Source organism: Lithobates pipiens, unplaced genomic scaffold, assembly GCF_037356315.1.
Source record: "Lithobates pipiens isolate NorthernLeopardFrog02 unplaced genomic scaffold, aLitPip1_a1.2 Scaffold_1, whole genome shotgun sequence".
Lineage (NCBI taxonomy): Eukaryota > Metazoa > Chordata > Amphibia > Anura > Ranidae > Lithobates > Lithobates pipiens.
In genome coordinates, this window is record NW_027507685.1 from 192,092,823 (window position 1) to 192,109,618 (window position 16,796).

Below are 16,796 nucleotides of genomic sequence, written 5' to 3' on the forward strand. Positions count from 1 at the left end.
CTTCCCCTGGCAGCTAGGAGAGTCCCCCAGCTCCAGCAGTGCTGGTCCCCGACTGGTTTCACCAATGTCACTCAATGGAGCGTACTTATTGGGATGCTCCAGGCCAGAATCTGCCTCCTTGGTACTTCCCCCACTATCTTTCCCGACTGTCACCCATATACTCTTTTCTGGCGCCTGCACCTCTTTGTCTCCACCCGCGTCTGTGCTGGCCCCTGCTGGGTACGTTCCCGGCTCTCCTTTAGTATGGAGGATCTTCTCAGTGCTGACAGTTGCTTCCCCAGATTCAGAGCCTGGGCTTCCAGGGAAACAATGTGCTTACATTTTACACAGTAGTATTCGCCCTCGATCAGATGATCAACGAATGCATACATATCGCAAGATGTACACCGGGTCACATCTCCACACTCGCCGGGCATTGTACCTACCAATTTAATGAGGATAGGGATTATACCCTGTCCAAATTACCCAACAACTAAAGTTTCTACACAAGTTTCTTTTTGGCAGATTGGAGGCAGGTTGGGCCCATAGACTTCAATGGAAACGCCTGAAAATGTGCGACATAAGTTTTTTACAAGCATTTTTGACGTTTATTTTGCTGAAACAGCAGCTCTCCACCCCTACCCTCCTCCAACTCTCATCCTCCTAGTGCTTTCTATTGGCTAAACAAAAATGATAGAAGCTGTAAAACACTTGTAATAAACTCAAAACGCCCAAATAAAAACACCAGTAAATCGCTATCCTATGCTCAGGTGTGAATGCAGCCTTAGATCTGCACTCTTAAGTCCCAGATTCAGCCGACAGAGGGCTAAAGCAGGCTGTTGGCTGAAGTCACAGAGCCCATCCAGGCTCTGCAGTGATCCTGACAATGACAGGATCCTCACAGATACTTACCCGACAGCTGGCTCAACCTAAGCTCCCTGCTGAGAGCCTGAGCCAACCGCTCACGCCTAGAGCTGTGATCGATATTCACTGCTCTGAGCTCAGAGCGGACTCAAGAACTAAGCGATCAGCAGTTTTGATTGCTCAATTCTAAGTGTAGAGGTGACGGGGGGACAGCTGCAGCCTGGATTGATGCTAAATGTTCATCAATTTAGATTCCCTCACTGCTAAAAAATATGCACTGTCATTGTACTAATGAGACTGTCTGGGAAGGGGTTAAACATCTAGGGCGATCAAAGGGTTAAATGTGTGCCTAGCCAGTGTTTGTGTGCTGCTTTTACTGGGGGAAGTAACATATTTTATTCCCTGCTATGCAGGGACACAAAATCCATCCCCTGTCAAAATGAAGATCTGCCTTGTTTACATAGGCAGAGCTCTGTCCTGAGTCTCTGCCCGACAGGTGCAGGCGGACATCCAGTGCCTGGCATCCGTAGATCGGCTTCTGCTGTGAGATGCACCCCTGTAGGCGGAAGTGCAGAATCACGATTCTGCACAGTAGGGCTGCCCTGTAGCAGTAAATCTGCTATGGGGCAGCCCAGAAGTGGTTAAAGTACCATTCGGCTGCAGTTTGTAAATGTTGAACACAGAACTTACGGGACTGCTGATTGCCAATTTAAACAAGCTGCTAGCAGGCTATCAAATGGCAATCAACACACTCATTACAATCTGTGTTCAACATTCCCAAACTGGAGCTGATAACTAGGAACCGCTACTTTAACCACTTCAATAGCGGGCCAATTCTCACACTTCTAATACACATGTAAAAATCTATTTTTTATTTTTTTTGCTAGAACGCTCCAAACATTATTAGAGACTTTTTTAGCAGTGGCCCTATATAATAAAATTATGGGTGTTGCAATTGTTTGTTATACAGTATTTGTGCAGCGGTTTTTCAAACACAGGGTTTTTTTTGTTTTGTTTTTTCGAAAGAATACACTTTATTAAATTTTATTGCACACCACTACAATGCCCAATTTATGGTAAAATATAAAAGAAGATTTTACGCAGTGTAAATAGATACCCAACATGCCACGCTTTAAAATTGCGTTTGCCTGTCGAATGGCACCAAACTACGATACTTAAACTCCATATGCGAAGCTTTAAAGTGGCTGTAAATGCAAACTTTTTTTTTTTATCTTAAGCATTCTAAGTTCACTGATGCCAGTCTATCGCCCATACTAAAGCTCACTGACGCCAGTCTATCGCCCGTACTAAAGCTCAAGTCTATTGCCCATACTAATGCTCATTGATGTCAGTCTAGCGCCCCTATTTAAAGCTCATTAATACCAGTCTATCCTCCACCCTAAAGCTCATTGACGCCAGTGTATTGCCCATACTAAAGTTCATCGACACCACGCTCATTCTAAAGCTCATCGACACCAAGCTCATACTAAAGCTCATTGACGCCACACCCATACTAAAGCTAATTGACGCCACACCCCTACTAAAGCTCATTGACACCCATCTATCGCACATACTAAAGCTCATTAAAGCAAGGCTAATGCTCATACTAATGCTCATTGATGCCACACCCCTACTAATGTTTATTGATGCCACGCGCATACTAAAGCTTACACGCCCATACTAAAAGCTCATTAACACCAGTCTATCCCCCACACTAAAGCTCATTGACACCACGCCCATACTAAAGCTCATTGATGCCAGTCTATCGTACATAGTAAAGCTCATTAAAGCGAGTCTAATGCCCATACTGATGCTATAGGAGCATTTGTTAAGCGTTAGAAATGTAGTAAAGCGTGAACAAGTCCTAAGTGTAATTATGCCAAAGATGAGATGAATATTGCTGCAAAATCTGCTTTTAATCAGTGCAGCTGATTACATTTTTGTCCTACTTACCGGTATAACAGTTCATTGCTGCTGGCTGCATTCTCATTCAGAATAGAACTGATCATTCTATCTGCATCCTCAGCGGAGTTTGCTTGCACCAAATCCAGCGCTAGTCCCTCTTCCCCTGCAGAGCTACTGGGGACTGGATTTTGCTCAGCCAAAGACTGCAGCTGCAGAACTGAATCATCAATAATAATCTCCTGCACCGATTCGCTGTGAAAGAATAAAAAATAAATCAGTTTTACAGCTTACAAATGGGACTTTTCAAGTGGTGGGTGCACAATACCCACAACTGCTCCCAGTGGTGGACAGACCATTCAGGAATTGCGCTGATTAGGTGGTGCAGTATCACAGCCCATACTGCTGCAAGCATTGTTCTTGAGTTTTGATAACCAGTCATATATAGCCACATTGGTCCCAATGTGTGAAGCACATTTAGCAGGCCATCTGAATGGCCAACCTGCCCCCTTTAAGAGATTGTGTACATGGGCATGGCCTTCCTGCTTTTGAAACGCACATCAAATGCAGGTCAGCAAATTCCTGCTGACTTTAATGGAGTTGTGTGGATGATAGTTAAGAGGCTGTTTGATCTGCTTTGGGTTTCACTTCGTTGGACGCAGCAAGTCCTCCAGAGGTGTGTTTGGATTACAGACAGGTTGAATGCATAATATCAAACACTGCAATTCACATTTGAACGCATGTGCCAAAGCAGCAGTATGTCTGAATGAATGGAAATGGCTGCATTTAACATCAACACCCCTTTAGATAAGCCCTTAGTAACTCTAAAAGACTTTGCAGCACCCCTCTAAGCAGGAGTGTATGAGGATTTCTCCCTCTGCTCTCAGGTATAGGGGCATTTGAGTATCACATCCAGCAGCAGCAATGACCATCATCGATGAACGGCGCTCTCCCTTCTGACCCATAGAAGATATATTAAATCGCATCAGCTAGAGCTCCGCTTCTGACCATGCCCCCCTGAAGTATTTTTTGATCCACCCACAGGGCTTAAACATAGGTGATCTCTAATGACTAAGCCCCCATGGGCGGGGCGGAACACGTCAAGTGTGTGGTCAGCAAAGGAACATTGGCTGGGGCTGTCTAATATATCTTCTATGGTTTGAAGGGAGAGCGGCGTTCATCAATGCCCTTAATGACTCGGTTTGGTAGAGGAAAATCCCAACCTGTAAAAGGAATAAGACCGTCCCTCTACCCATCCCTCAGATCTGTGCTCTCTTGCAGAGCAACAATGGCTATCTTAAGCATCTGACACTTTTGGATGCCACATCCGCATCACTTTCAGATGTGTTGGATCCTGCACCTTTTGCCAATCTACCACATGGCCACAACATGACCGCAGATCCGCAGGGTCATACCAGTGATGTTGTGGCTAATAGTTGAAACTAGATTGCTGCAGTAGGTGGATGAGACCTCAGATACACCTGAGAGGTTGGATGTTGAAGATTCTTTGGTCAGTGTGCAAAAGGCCGAACATCTGTATACCCCTTAAACCTGTATTCCAGGAATTTAGACACTTTGTAAAATGTAAAGGCATGTTTTGAGTTAAGTCCAAGGAAGTGCATGAAATCTCCTGAACTTACCTTGTTTATATATGACAGGTTTATGGCTCTGCCGAAGCATACACTGACACTCGGGGTTGTGAGAGAGAAGAGAGAGGCACACACAGCAGCCTCCTCCCTGATTCTCATTCAGAGAAGCCTTTGTATTTTGTGAGTGAGTTGAAATCATTGACTGAAACCATCTGACAAACACGTGCTGTGTCCAATCACAGCAGAGGGCATGCCCAAAATACCGAATAAAACCGGCAACGTATATTTACTGTGAGCGGGTCAGCAAGTGGTTGATAGAACAAACTTTGGCCCATGTTGTTTCTCATGTCCGTGATGTATGACTGATGCGAAGCTTATAAAATTTCAACTGCTTCCAATATTGTGCATGAAAAAAAAAAAAAAAGAAGGCCTATTAAAAAGATTTTTTTAGTGACCGGGTCAATTCAATGCCTAGATCTGCTTGTTCCACAACGGATATTTTGAGTGAAAACAAACCAGTACATACTCATTGATCTCTGCTGCGATGGGTGTTGCTGGTTGGGCTGTGAAGTCTTGTGTTTGTTCTGCAGTGTATGGGATGGGTTTGGACGTGCCTTCTCCAGGGCTGAAAATCTCATGGATTTGCAGAGTACTGTCTGCAGAGTTGCCAGAGTGCTGGGAAGAAATGAGAACCTGAGGAACCCACAACAGAAACAAGAGAAAGTGATTAAAACGTTTATACGGTTGGTTGGTCGGTCATCCAGCTGTTGCAATTACTACACCATTCACCTGATATGGATGTAAATACCCTCAAATTAGAGCTGAAAGTCTGCAGTTAACACACATCTTGTTTGTTTAATTTCAAATCAATTGTGGTGGTGTAAAGTGCCAAAAAGATTAGAAATGTGTCAATGTCTCAATATTTATGCACCTGACTTGTGTTATATATACACACACATTTGAAAATTGATCAAATCATTCCTTGGGGCCCTTAAAATGTCAGGACAGTACAAATACTCCCCAAACGACCCTTTTTTGGAAAGTAGGCAGTCTGAAGCAATTAGTAAGGTGCAGTTTTTTTAAATTGTACTTTTTTGTCAAAAGAAATAAAATGTGTTTTTATCCACAATTTATTTACATACTGTCACCTGAGGTGACAGTGATCAGGGACACTGACTGGTGATAGCACATAAAGAAAAATGATATATATATATATTATATATATATATATATACATATACACACACACACACATTTTTTTGTTCAAAATTAGTTTTAATTTTCTTAAAATTTTTTAGTTTCTTACTATTTATTTTATTTTTTGAATACTTTCATCAGAGTAGTTCAATGTTACCATGGGGATAATCAGGGATTTTTTTAAATCTTTTTTTTAACACTTTGCTGGTACAATAAAGATCATTATACCAGCAGTGCTTTAAACTGTTATGAATGGGTTAAGTTCATGACAGTTGTGTATACTACTGAACTGTGATTGGCTACAGCTAATCACATGGTACAGAGGTGCTGTGATTGGCCCGGGTACCATGTGATAGCTGTGGGCCAATCACAGCTCACAAGAAAAGGAAGAAAAGCGGTTATGGATCATAATTCATAACAGCTTTGTTGACAATGTGATTAAATAGCTGTCCACACAGGCCAAATAATGCAAGGATGCATCGCTTTGCCTGTGCAAGCTGTCCACCCGCACGCACTGTGGGCGGTCGGCAAGTGGTTAATCGTACTGGTTATCTAGTTTATGGGGTCAACTTATTTGCACAAAATTATCTATTTGCAGCCACCCCAGTTTTGAAAAACAAGTAAAAATTACCCACAAATTATATTTAAAAGTTCCAATTATCTCCGACAGATTTGATGAGATGGCGTTCTTTAAAAACAAGAAAATGCATTATAAGGATGACAACAGAGGTTGTTTACAAGTAGCACTTTTTTACGATAAGTGCAAATTTCTCACCTCTTCCTCAACATCCTCAGGAAACTGCAAAACATTTCGGCTGTATTTCGGAGGAGGAGAAGACGATGTGGGCTCCAGTGTCAGTTGTCTGAAAATAAAGAAAATGATGAAGGACAGAGAGGTGATCAGGGAAGGACTCTACTCATACTCTTCTTGTCATCATCCATTATGTTTTTTTTATTCTTAACATAAAAGGCTGAAACTTGAGATCATGCGACTGTTCAACCATAGCATTGCATCGTTTTCAATGTAATATCTAGAATCAACAAAACATATTACATCATACATCTGGGTTCTATTTTATGTAATGTTTTTATTGTTGCAGCACAGATACAGATACAAGCTGTCTTGTGTACAAATTTTGGGAAAACACAAGACTATTAAAGCAGCCATTCTGAACACAGGCTCTGTGGAACCTTAGCCCTTGTACACACGGTCAGATATTCCGACAACCAAATCCGTCGGATTTTGTCCGAAACTGTTGCATACACACGGTCGGACAAAGTTGTCGGAAAATCCGACGTGATGACGTTATTTCGTTACGACGGGACTACATTAACGCTAGTAGCCAATAGCTTTGGTGTAGGAATTTGATCTGAGCATGCGTGGCACTTTGTCCGATCGGAATTCTCTACACATGATCGGAGTATGTCCGATCGGAGCATTTTGTCGGAAAATTTTACCAACAGTCCGATGTAGACGACACACAGTCGGAATATCCGACAAAACGGTCCGATCGGACACATTCCGTCTGAATCTCCGAACGTGTGTACAAGAGCTTAGGGTGTCTCCTGGGTACTCTAGGACATTGACAGTGATGGATTGACCACCAACCTAAAGGAGCCTGCATTATTTTCCAACACCAATGCCTCTTGGCAAGGCTAGCACCATGAGGCAACAGCTGAACCCAAAGATCTTTTTCAGCAATCTGTAAAGGAACATTTTCCTGACTGGTGATCGGTATAAGGGGGTCCCTTCTCTACTGGTGACCGATATAAGGGGGTCCCTTCTCTACTGGAGACCGATATAAGGGGGGTCCCTTCTCTACTGATCACCCTTCCAAGGGGGTCCCTTCTCTACTGATCACCCCTCCAAGGGGGTCCCTTCTCTACTGATCACCCCTCCAAGGGGGTCCCTTCTCTACTGATCACCAATGTAAGGGGATTCTTGTGTACTGATCACAAAGGTGATGGGGGACCCTTCTGCACTTGACCACTAAGCTAACAGGGACCATTCTCCAATGGACTACTGTAAAATAGGCCCTTCTCCATTGAACACAAATGTAAGGGGCAAAACATCCATCATTTGACAATAGGCTGGGCAGGGAGTAGGTAGTTAATCCCTGTAATGCCTCTTGTATTGTGAACTATATTTCAGGGATGTGGTGCCTAATAACCATGTTACCTAACCACATTAACACAAAAATTTAACCCTGTAATCTTCTATCCCATCAGGTTTTGTTATGTTGGAAATATATAGAAATTAGTTGTATATAAATACCTTTTTCTTTTTGGCGCCATTACAATATTTCCTCTCATTAGGCTCAAAATGAACTGTAGGATCTAAATGAAAAAAAAGAAAAAAAAATATGTTTCTCCCATCCTGGAAGCACAAGGTATTTTGTGAGTGTTGTAATAGAGAGGTAGGGGAGTACTTTGAAAACAGGTATAAGTGGGGGCTTTTTAAGAGGATAAAAGTGGGGATATTAAAAAAAAAAAAATGGGGGGGGGTTGGTGACAGACAGGCTCAAGGTTTTTTTTACCTTCATGTGTTCTATTCATTGGCTCTCTGGGGGCTCTCCCTCCTTATTGGCTGAGACAGCAGACGGAGCCATTGTCAATCACAGCCAATGAGGTAGGATGGGAGGGGCTGTGGCTTTGTGTGTGAATGGACACACACAGTTTGTAAAACTATCCTGCTTGGGTGCCCCCGCTGCAAGCTATTGGCTCTGGGGACATTTAGTAGGAGGGAGGGGCCAGGAGCGCCAGCGGGGGACATGAGAAGAGGAGGCAAGTATTTCATGCTTATTTATTTTTTAACGGGAGCCATTAATATCACTTTATTAGCCACAAAGGATAGTGCATTGTAAAGTAATGACATCAATGTACTGCACATACCATGTGCAGAAAGCAAAGCTGTGGGAGGGGCCCAGCAGGCTCCACCTATTACAGATTGCCCACAGAAAACTACAGAGGGGGGCAGAGACAAGACCAGTCACCCTGCACAAAGGGAAAGAGTAGAGCTGTGGGGTGGGCTAAACAGGCTCCACCCACTACAGGCTGCCTGCTGAAAACTACAAAAGGGGGCGAAAACAAGACCAGTCACCCTCCACAAGGGGAGAGAGCAGCAGTGTGCGGTCTTTATTACAGGAAGGAAAAGTCTCACACTGGATTACTGCACATATCTGAAGGAAATACACAAAGCACACTGAGAACCAAGACAAATAGATTTAGACAATTTCTTATCCCAGGACTCAGTTTTAAAAGAAGATCAGTAAGAGAAAAAAAATGGAGAAGATGGCCAATGGTTTGCTGTATCATGAAGGTATTGTTTATCGAATACAAGGTGAAAAACACCTGGGGCTGCTCCAATCGTTTTTCTCCAATAATTCACTCCAAAAGGATGATGGTACCCGCCCCTACCTCTAGATCGAACTGATCGAGGCAACCCTTTCTATACTTATCGAATACAAGAATAAACCAGCTACCATATTCCCAAATACTAACCCACGTTAGCTCACCTTTGTAAGAAGTTTTTGTTGCTGGTTGTGTTTCCTTCTGAGTGATGAAACCTCCTTCCAAAGCATTTCATTTTCCCTGCAATTGAACATTTATTATACTGTGATGTCATCGTTAACAGTCCAATAACATCTATAAGGAGCAAAAAAAGGTTAGAACCTCTGTAAAGTTTTTTTTTTTTTTTTTTACTGTTTTTGTCCCTGCTGCAGAGATTCCACTTCACTTTTTGCCTGGGGAAAGACCGTCAACATTCCAGAAAGCAATGAGAATTCCCAAAATTTTAATTGTCACCAGAACAGGAATAGAGGTGCAATCTTCCAATGTTCCAAGTTCTGGTAGGACAGTCATTCCTTAATTTTGGGGGATTTTCATCCACACTAAGGAAAGCTGACAGGGCACAATGAGAATAGAAATGTCCCCCCAAATGGTTCAACCAGTTTGATGTGGAGGAACTCGAGTGGCCTGCAGAAAGCCCTGACCTCAACCCTACGGAAGATTTTTGGGCTGAATTGGAACTTTAAACCAATTCATCCATGAACTCTCATCCAGATCTCACCCAAATCGGTATCTGACTTCACAACTGTTCTTTTGGTTTAATGGGTACAAATTCCCACAGAACCCCCCCCCCCCCCTTAAAAATCTTGCGCTTCCGAGAAGAATAGAGGCTGCTCAAGTGCTACTAAAAGCTGAAGATTTCTTACCATCATGCATTCTCTACATTAAAGTACAAGACTAGTGTATAGGCTCAGACACAGCAGAAAGTGCCATTGGCTTCTGTCAATCACAGCCAGTGAGAAGGGAGCAAGGGACAGGGCCAAGCCGCACTCTGTGCATCTATGGGCACACAGAGCCGGGTTGGAATCAAGTATGCATGTGTGCCCCCCATAGCAAGCAGCTTGCTTTGGTGGACACTAGGAGGGGGGTGGGTGGGTGTGGGGGAGCCAGGACCGACAGCAGAAGAGGAGGGGCTGCTCTGTGCAAAACCACTACACAGAGAGTGCTATACTTGCATTCTCTGTGTAGTGCACTTTAACCACTTGCCTACTGGGCACTTAAACACCCCTCCTGCCCAGACCAATTTTCAGCTTTCGGTGCTCTCACACTTTGAATGACAATTACTCAGTCATGCAACACTGTACCCAAATGAATTTTTTGTCCTTTTTTTCCCACAAATAGAGCTTTCTTTTGGTGGTATTTGATCACCTCTGGGGTTTTTATTTTTTGCGCTATAAATGAAAAAGAGATCGAAAAAAAATTTTCTTTGTTTCTGTGACAAAATTATGCAAATTATTAATTTTTCTTCATAAATTTTGGCCACAATTTATACTGCTACATATCTTTGGTAAAAAATAACCCAAATTAGTGGATATTATTTGGTCTTTGTGAAAGTTAGAGAGTCTACAAGCTGTGGTGCGAATCATACAAAATTTATCACATCTGATGTACTGGTGGCCTATCTCACTTCTTGCGACCCTGAACAAGTCAGGAAAGTACAAATACCCCCCAAATGACCCCTTTTTGGAAAGTAGACATTCCAAGGTATTTAGAAAGAGGCATGGTAAGCTTTTTGATGTTGTCATTTTTTCACACAATTCTTTGCAAAATTAAGATTTTTTTTCCACAAAATTGTCATTGTAATAGGTTATTTCTCTCACATGGCACAAATGACACCCCCAAAAAAATTCTGCTACTCCTCCTGAGTATTACAATACCACATGTGTGGGACTTTTTCACAGCCTGGCCACATAGAGAGGCCCAACATGCAGGGAGCGCCATCACGTGTTCTAGGAGCATAAATTACACATCTAACTTGTTGACTACCTATTACACTTTTGAAGGCCCTGGAGCACCAGGACAATGACACGTGACACTGATGACAGATGGCACTGATACGTGGCACTGGTGACACTTATACGTGGCACTGATGACAGTTGGCACTGATACATGGCACATGCACCGATGACAGATGGCACTATTACGTGGCACTGATGACAGATGGCACTATTACGTGGCACTGATGACGCGTGACACTGACAACAGATGGCACGTGACACTGACGACAAATGGCACTACGTGGCACCGATGACAGATGGCACTGGGCAAGGATGGCACTTTTTTTTTTTTTTTTACTTACGGCCGCTGCAGCCGTTCATCTCTCCCTTCTCACATGCTGTCTGTGTGAGGAGGGAGAGCGGCGCTGAGAGATGATCTCATATGTTTACATATGAGAATATCTCTCATTGGACACGCCGTTCGCGCTGTAAACGGCCGCTGTGATTGTCCGTTTACAGCGATCTGTGTTTGCCTGTCTCAGGGGGACACGGCAAACACAAAACTTCCCCGATGCGCGCCCGCGGCGGCGCGCATTGTGGAAGTAAACAACAGGACGTCCAGGGACAGCCTCCCGGATGAAAGCGCCTGCTACACGGCCTTCATTCGGCTATAGGGTGGGCGCGAAGAGGCTATTGTGGGGTCACATGTATGGTATTTGTAAATTGAAAATCATATCCCCTCTCAAGCGTCTCTTGATTGGCCGTTTACATCGATCTGTGACTGGCTGTGTCCGAGGAACGCGGCCAGCACATAACTTCCCTGATGCGCGCCCGCGCGCAGAGGGGAAGTAAACAGGAGGACGTCCAGGGACGGCCTCCCAGCAGTTAGCGTCCGCTCTGTAGCTGTCTTTCGGCTATAGGGCGGGCGCGAAGCGGTTAAATCAAGACAAAGCCTTTTCTGGCACTTTGTTGACAATTAACAATCAAGACTTTTTTGCTCGAAAATTTCTGAGAACCCCCAAACATTATATTTTTTTTAAAGCAAAGGCCCTAGGGAATAAATTGGTGGGTTTTGCAATTTATGTCACAAGGTATTTGCGCAGTGTTTTTTTTTCAAAAGCAGTTTTTTTTGGGAAAAAATACGCTACTGTAAATTCTAAAATGTAAAATAACAAAAAAATAAAATAAAACACACATAACCCAACTTTTTTGTAAAATATAAAAGATGATGTTATGCCAAGTAGATACCAAACATGTCACGCTTTAAAATTGGACACACCTGTGCAACTGCAGCAAACAACGTAATTATTATTATCTATAGGTAAAACGTAAAAGAAATTTACAGGTCAACCACTTTACATTTACAGAGGAAGTCTGGAGCTAGAATTACCCATGGTCTGAAGTTGGCGGTGATACCCCACGTGTGGGACAATCGCTGTTTGCATGTGTGCAGGACCAAAGCGTGTGTTCGTCTTTGCGCGCAAGCACAGGGGCACGTAAAAAAAAAAAAATATTTTCATTTATTTTTACACTGTAGCTTTGAATTATTATTTTATCACTTTTATTGTTGTCACAGGTAAACCCTTGTGACAGAAATAGGCAGTGACAGGTACTATTTATGGAGAGATCTGGGGTCTATAAAACCCCAGATCCCTCCTCTGATCAAAGTATTTGATCGCACCAAAATCATACGGGTAAACTGGAAGTGATGTAAGTTATATCATGGAGGCCATAAGACAGGGCTCAACAAAACCCGGGCGCCAGGTCGCATTTGCGACTAGAATTAGCGACCTGGCACCTGGGGCAGCACAGCTGGGGGTATCCCGTCTCCGTGGACCCCCCCGGCGTGATCGCGTCGGGCCGCGCCGCCGGTGGCCGGTAATTGCAAACAGTAAAGTTATCCCAATTTTTTTTTATATTGTGAAAGATAATGTTACGCTGAGTAAATCGATACCCAACATGTCATGCTTCAAAATTGCGCCCGCTCATGGAATGGCGACAAACTTTTACCCTTTAAAATCTCCATAGGCGACATTTAAAAAATTCTACAGGTTGCACATTTTAAGTTATAGAGAAGGTCTAGGGCTAGAATTATTGCTCTCACTCTACCAATCGCAGCGATACCTCACATGTGTGGTTTGAACAACGTTTCATATATGCGTTCGCTTCTGCACGCAAGCTTGGCGGGACAGGACGCGTTTAAATTTATTTTTTTTTCTTATTATTTTAAAGTTTTATTTTTATTTTTTTCACTGTTCTTTAAAAAAAAAAAAAAAAATGTGTGTCACTTTTATTACTATTAAAAGGAATGTAAAAATCCCTTGTAATAGAAAAACGCATGACGGGTCCTCTTGTATATGAGATCTGGGGTGAGAGAGACCTCACATCTCATATTTACACTAAAATGCAATTTAAAAAAAAAATGTCATTTGAAAAAAATAAAAAAATAAAATGTCTCTCTAAGAGCTATGGGCAATGACTTGGAGACAGGTGGGGGGCTGGGGGCTATCTTCCCCTCAATCGTCTCCATGTCAGGCCAGGGACAGGTCCAGATCGCCGTCACGGACCTGGCTCCTAACTTTTTTCACTGGCTCCTAGATTCCAAGCAAATTTGTCAACCCCTGCCATAAGAGCCATTCCTGTCTTTGTTCATCGCTATGATGAGCCAGATAAAGCTGCGGAAGGGCTAAGAGGGGGTGTGGGGACAACACACACATGCTCCCGCTGCTTGTAAAACCAATACAGTGGGTAGTTAGCTGGTAGGATTGCTAGAAAGACAACAGCCTTTTTTTTTTCACTTGTTTACAAGTAAAAAATCAATATTTTTTGCTAGACAATTACCCTCAAACACATACACACACAAAAACACACACACACATATATATATATACATACACACACATATATAATTTTAGCAGAGACACTAGAGAATAAAATAGCGGTCAAACTACGGTATTTAAAAAATCTCCATAGGCAATACTTTAAAAATTACTACAGGTTACCTGTTTGAAGTTACAGAGGTCTAGTGCTAGAATTATTGCTCTCGCTCTGACGTTCACAGTGATAACTTATGCGTGGTGCAAACGCCGTTTACATATGTGGCCGTGACCTATGCATACATTCACTACTGCACGTGGCCCTACACTGTCCCTTTAACCACTTCAGCCCCGGAAACATTTTCTCCTTTCCTGACCAAGCCATTTTTTGCGATATGGCACTGTGTCGCTATAACTGACAATTGTGCGATTTGTACCCAATCAAAATTTATATCCTTGTTTACCCACAAATAGAGCTTTTTTTTTGGTGGTATTTGATCACCCCTACGGTTTTAACTTTTTGCGCTATAAGAAAAAGAAGAGCGGCAATTTCTTAAAAAAAAAATATATATATATATATATATATATATATATATATTTTTTTTTTTTTTACTTTTTGCTAGAATATCCCAGATTATTTAAAAAATAAATAAATAATTTCTTCATCAGTTTTGGCCGATCTATATTCTTCTACATATTTTTGTTAAAAAAAAAACGCAATAAGCGTATATTGATTGGTTTGCACAAAAGCTATAGCGTCTACAAAATAGGGGAGAGATTTGGGGCATTTTTCTTATTATTTTTTTTTTAGTAGTAATGGCGGTGATCTACGATTTTCTATCGGGATTGCGACATTGCGGCTGACAGATCGGACACCTTTAAACACCTTTAATTTTTGGGTCTACTGACATTTATACAGCGATCGGTACTATAAAAATGCACCGATTACTGTGTAAGTGTCACTGGCAGGAAAGAGGTTAATGCTAAGGGTCAATCAAGGGGTTAAGTGTATTCTCTCGGTGTGTGTTCTAACTGTGGGGGGCTGGGACTGACTTGGGGAAGAGACCGGTGTTCCTATATACTAGGAACACACGATCTGTCTCCTCACCCCTGACAGAACGTGGATTTGTGTGTTTACACACACAAATCGCCGTTCTTGCTCTGTGAGGAGCAATCGGCTCCTTAACCACTTTCAGACCGGACCAATTTGCTGGTCAAAGACCAGACCACTTTTTGCGATTCGGCACTGCGTCGCTTTAACTGACAATTGCGTGGTCGTGCGACGTGGCTCCCAAACAAAATTGACGTCCTTTTTTTTCCCACAAATAGAGCTTTCTTTTGGTGGTATTTGATCACCTCTGCGGTTTTTATTTTTTGCGCTATAAACAAAAATAGAGCGACAATTTTGAAAAAAAACGCATTATTTTTTACTTTTTGTTATAATAAATATCCCCCAAAAATATATAAAAAAAACATTTTTTTCCCTCAGTTTAGGCCGATACGTATTCTTCTACATATTTTTGGTTAAAAAAAAAAATCGCAATAAGCGATTATTGATTGGTTTGCGCAAAAGTTATAGCGTTTACAAAATAGGGATAGTTTTATAGCATTTTTATTAATAGTTTTTTATTATTTTTTTTACTAGTAATGGTGGCGATCAGCGATTTTTATTGTGACTGCGACATTGTGGGGGACCCATCGGACATTTTTGACACATTTTTGGGACCATTTACATTTATACAGTAATCACTGCTATACAAATGCAGTGATTCCTGTGTAAATGACACTGGCAGTGAAGGGGTTAACCAGTGGGTGGCAGTGTAGGGGTTAAGTGTTCCTAGGGGTGTGTTACTAACTGTGGGGGGGTTGGGCTTTCATTTAGTGAACACTGATCACATGGAGCAGAGATCAGCGTCACTAGTTGCTAGGCTTTGGCCGCTCCGTGAGCCAATCGCGGAGATGCCCATGGTGATCGAGTCCGCGGGTCCCGCGACCAGACTCACGGGGGTCCCGACCAGCGCGGGAGCGTGCCGCCGGTGGCACGCTCCCGATGGCAGGGCGGCAAATTTAAAGGGACGTACATGTACGCCCATTTGCCTGCCCGTGCCATTCTGTCGACGTACATCGTCGTGCGCTGGTCGGCAAGTGGTTAAGGACACGGCAGGCGCGGCCCCTATACTAAAAGAGCCTGCCGTACAGCTATGGAAATTTGTGCAGGAGTGCCATTCTGCCTCCGTCAATCGATGGCGGGCAGTTGGCAAGCGGTTAAAAAAACAACTATTTTTGACCACTTTTATTACCATCACCAGCAATGTAAACACCCCTTGCGATAGAAATACAGAATGGCAGGTCCTCCTTATGTAGGGATCTGGGGTTTATAATTTTTTGCTTTAATAAAAAAACATGGTCGTTACATGGCCCAAGAAACGGAAGTGATGTCGACATCGCTCTGCTCCTCCAAGGGCATAGAGATGAGCGGTGGCCACCTTGCCATTGCTTATATCTATGGGAAAACCTTGCTGATGACGGATGGTTCCAAGGCTTAGTGATCGGTAGCGTTAGCCTGTAAAGCGTCGGGAGGGGCCCCTCTCTCACCACTTCTAAAATGGTATGGATACTTCAAATTTTGAGCTCTGGATGAAACTATGTAAAAAGTCCTGAGCTACTAGCCAGGCCTCAAGGGTTAGTCGCCACCAGTTGTCCCGCCCAACCCCTACCTTGCCCCGCCCCTAATCACGCCATCAAATTAATTTAATGAAATGACACTTAAATGTTTTATGCAGAATTAAGTTACAAAAATAAATATTAACAGAAACTGTATCGGCCTCCAGTGCAGAGTCACCGCGCCCCCCCCAGTGCCAGTGCAGAGTCACCGCGCCCTCCCCCAGTGCAGAGTCACCGCCCCCCCCCCCCCCCCCCAGTGCAGAGTCACCGCGCCCCCCCAGTGCAGAGTCACCGCGCCCCCCCCCCCCCAGTGCAGCCTCGCCAGGGAGGAGGAGAGAGGGTGGTCGGATCATGACTGGAGGAAGAGGAGAGCCACGGGGTCACCGTGCGGTACAGCATGCCGTTACAGCTTACAATGAAATTGCCTCTGCTCTGTTCATTGTCACACACCACCCCGCCTCCTCCTGACCCTGCGCCTGTGATAGACAGAACACATCCCA

At 43.3% G+C, this 16,796-nt stretch overlaps 1 protein-coding gene across 1 annotated transcript in view; it reads right to left on the minus strand.

The window, feature by feature from the left end:
* Positions 1 to 16,796, minus strand: part of LOC143981457 (heat shock factor protein 3-like) — a 61,134-nt gene that overhangs the window by 15,132 nt on the left and 29,206 nt on the right. The window contains exons 5-9 of the mRNA XM_077479331.1: positions 9,047 to 9,122; positions 7,807 to 7,868; positions 6,307 to 6,394; positions 4,861 to 5,027; positions 2,797 to 3,000 (exon numbers count right to left, since the gene is read on the minus strand). Coding sequence (XP_077335457.1) covers positions 2,797 to 3,000; positions 4,861 to 5,027; positions 6,307 to 6,394; positions 7,807 to 7,868; positions 9,047 to 9,122 — 597 coding nt within the window. The remainder of the gene's footprint in view (positions 1 to 2,796; positions 3,001 to 4,860; positions 5,028 to 6,306; positions 6,395 to 7,806; positions 7,869 to 9,046; positions 9,123 to 16,796) is intronic.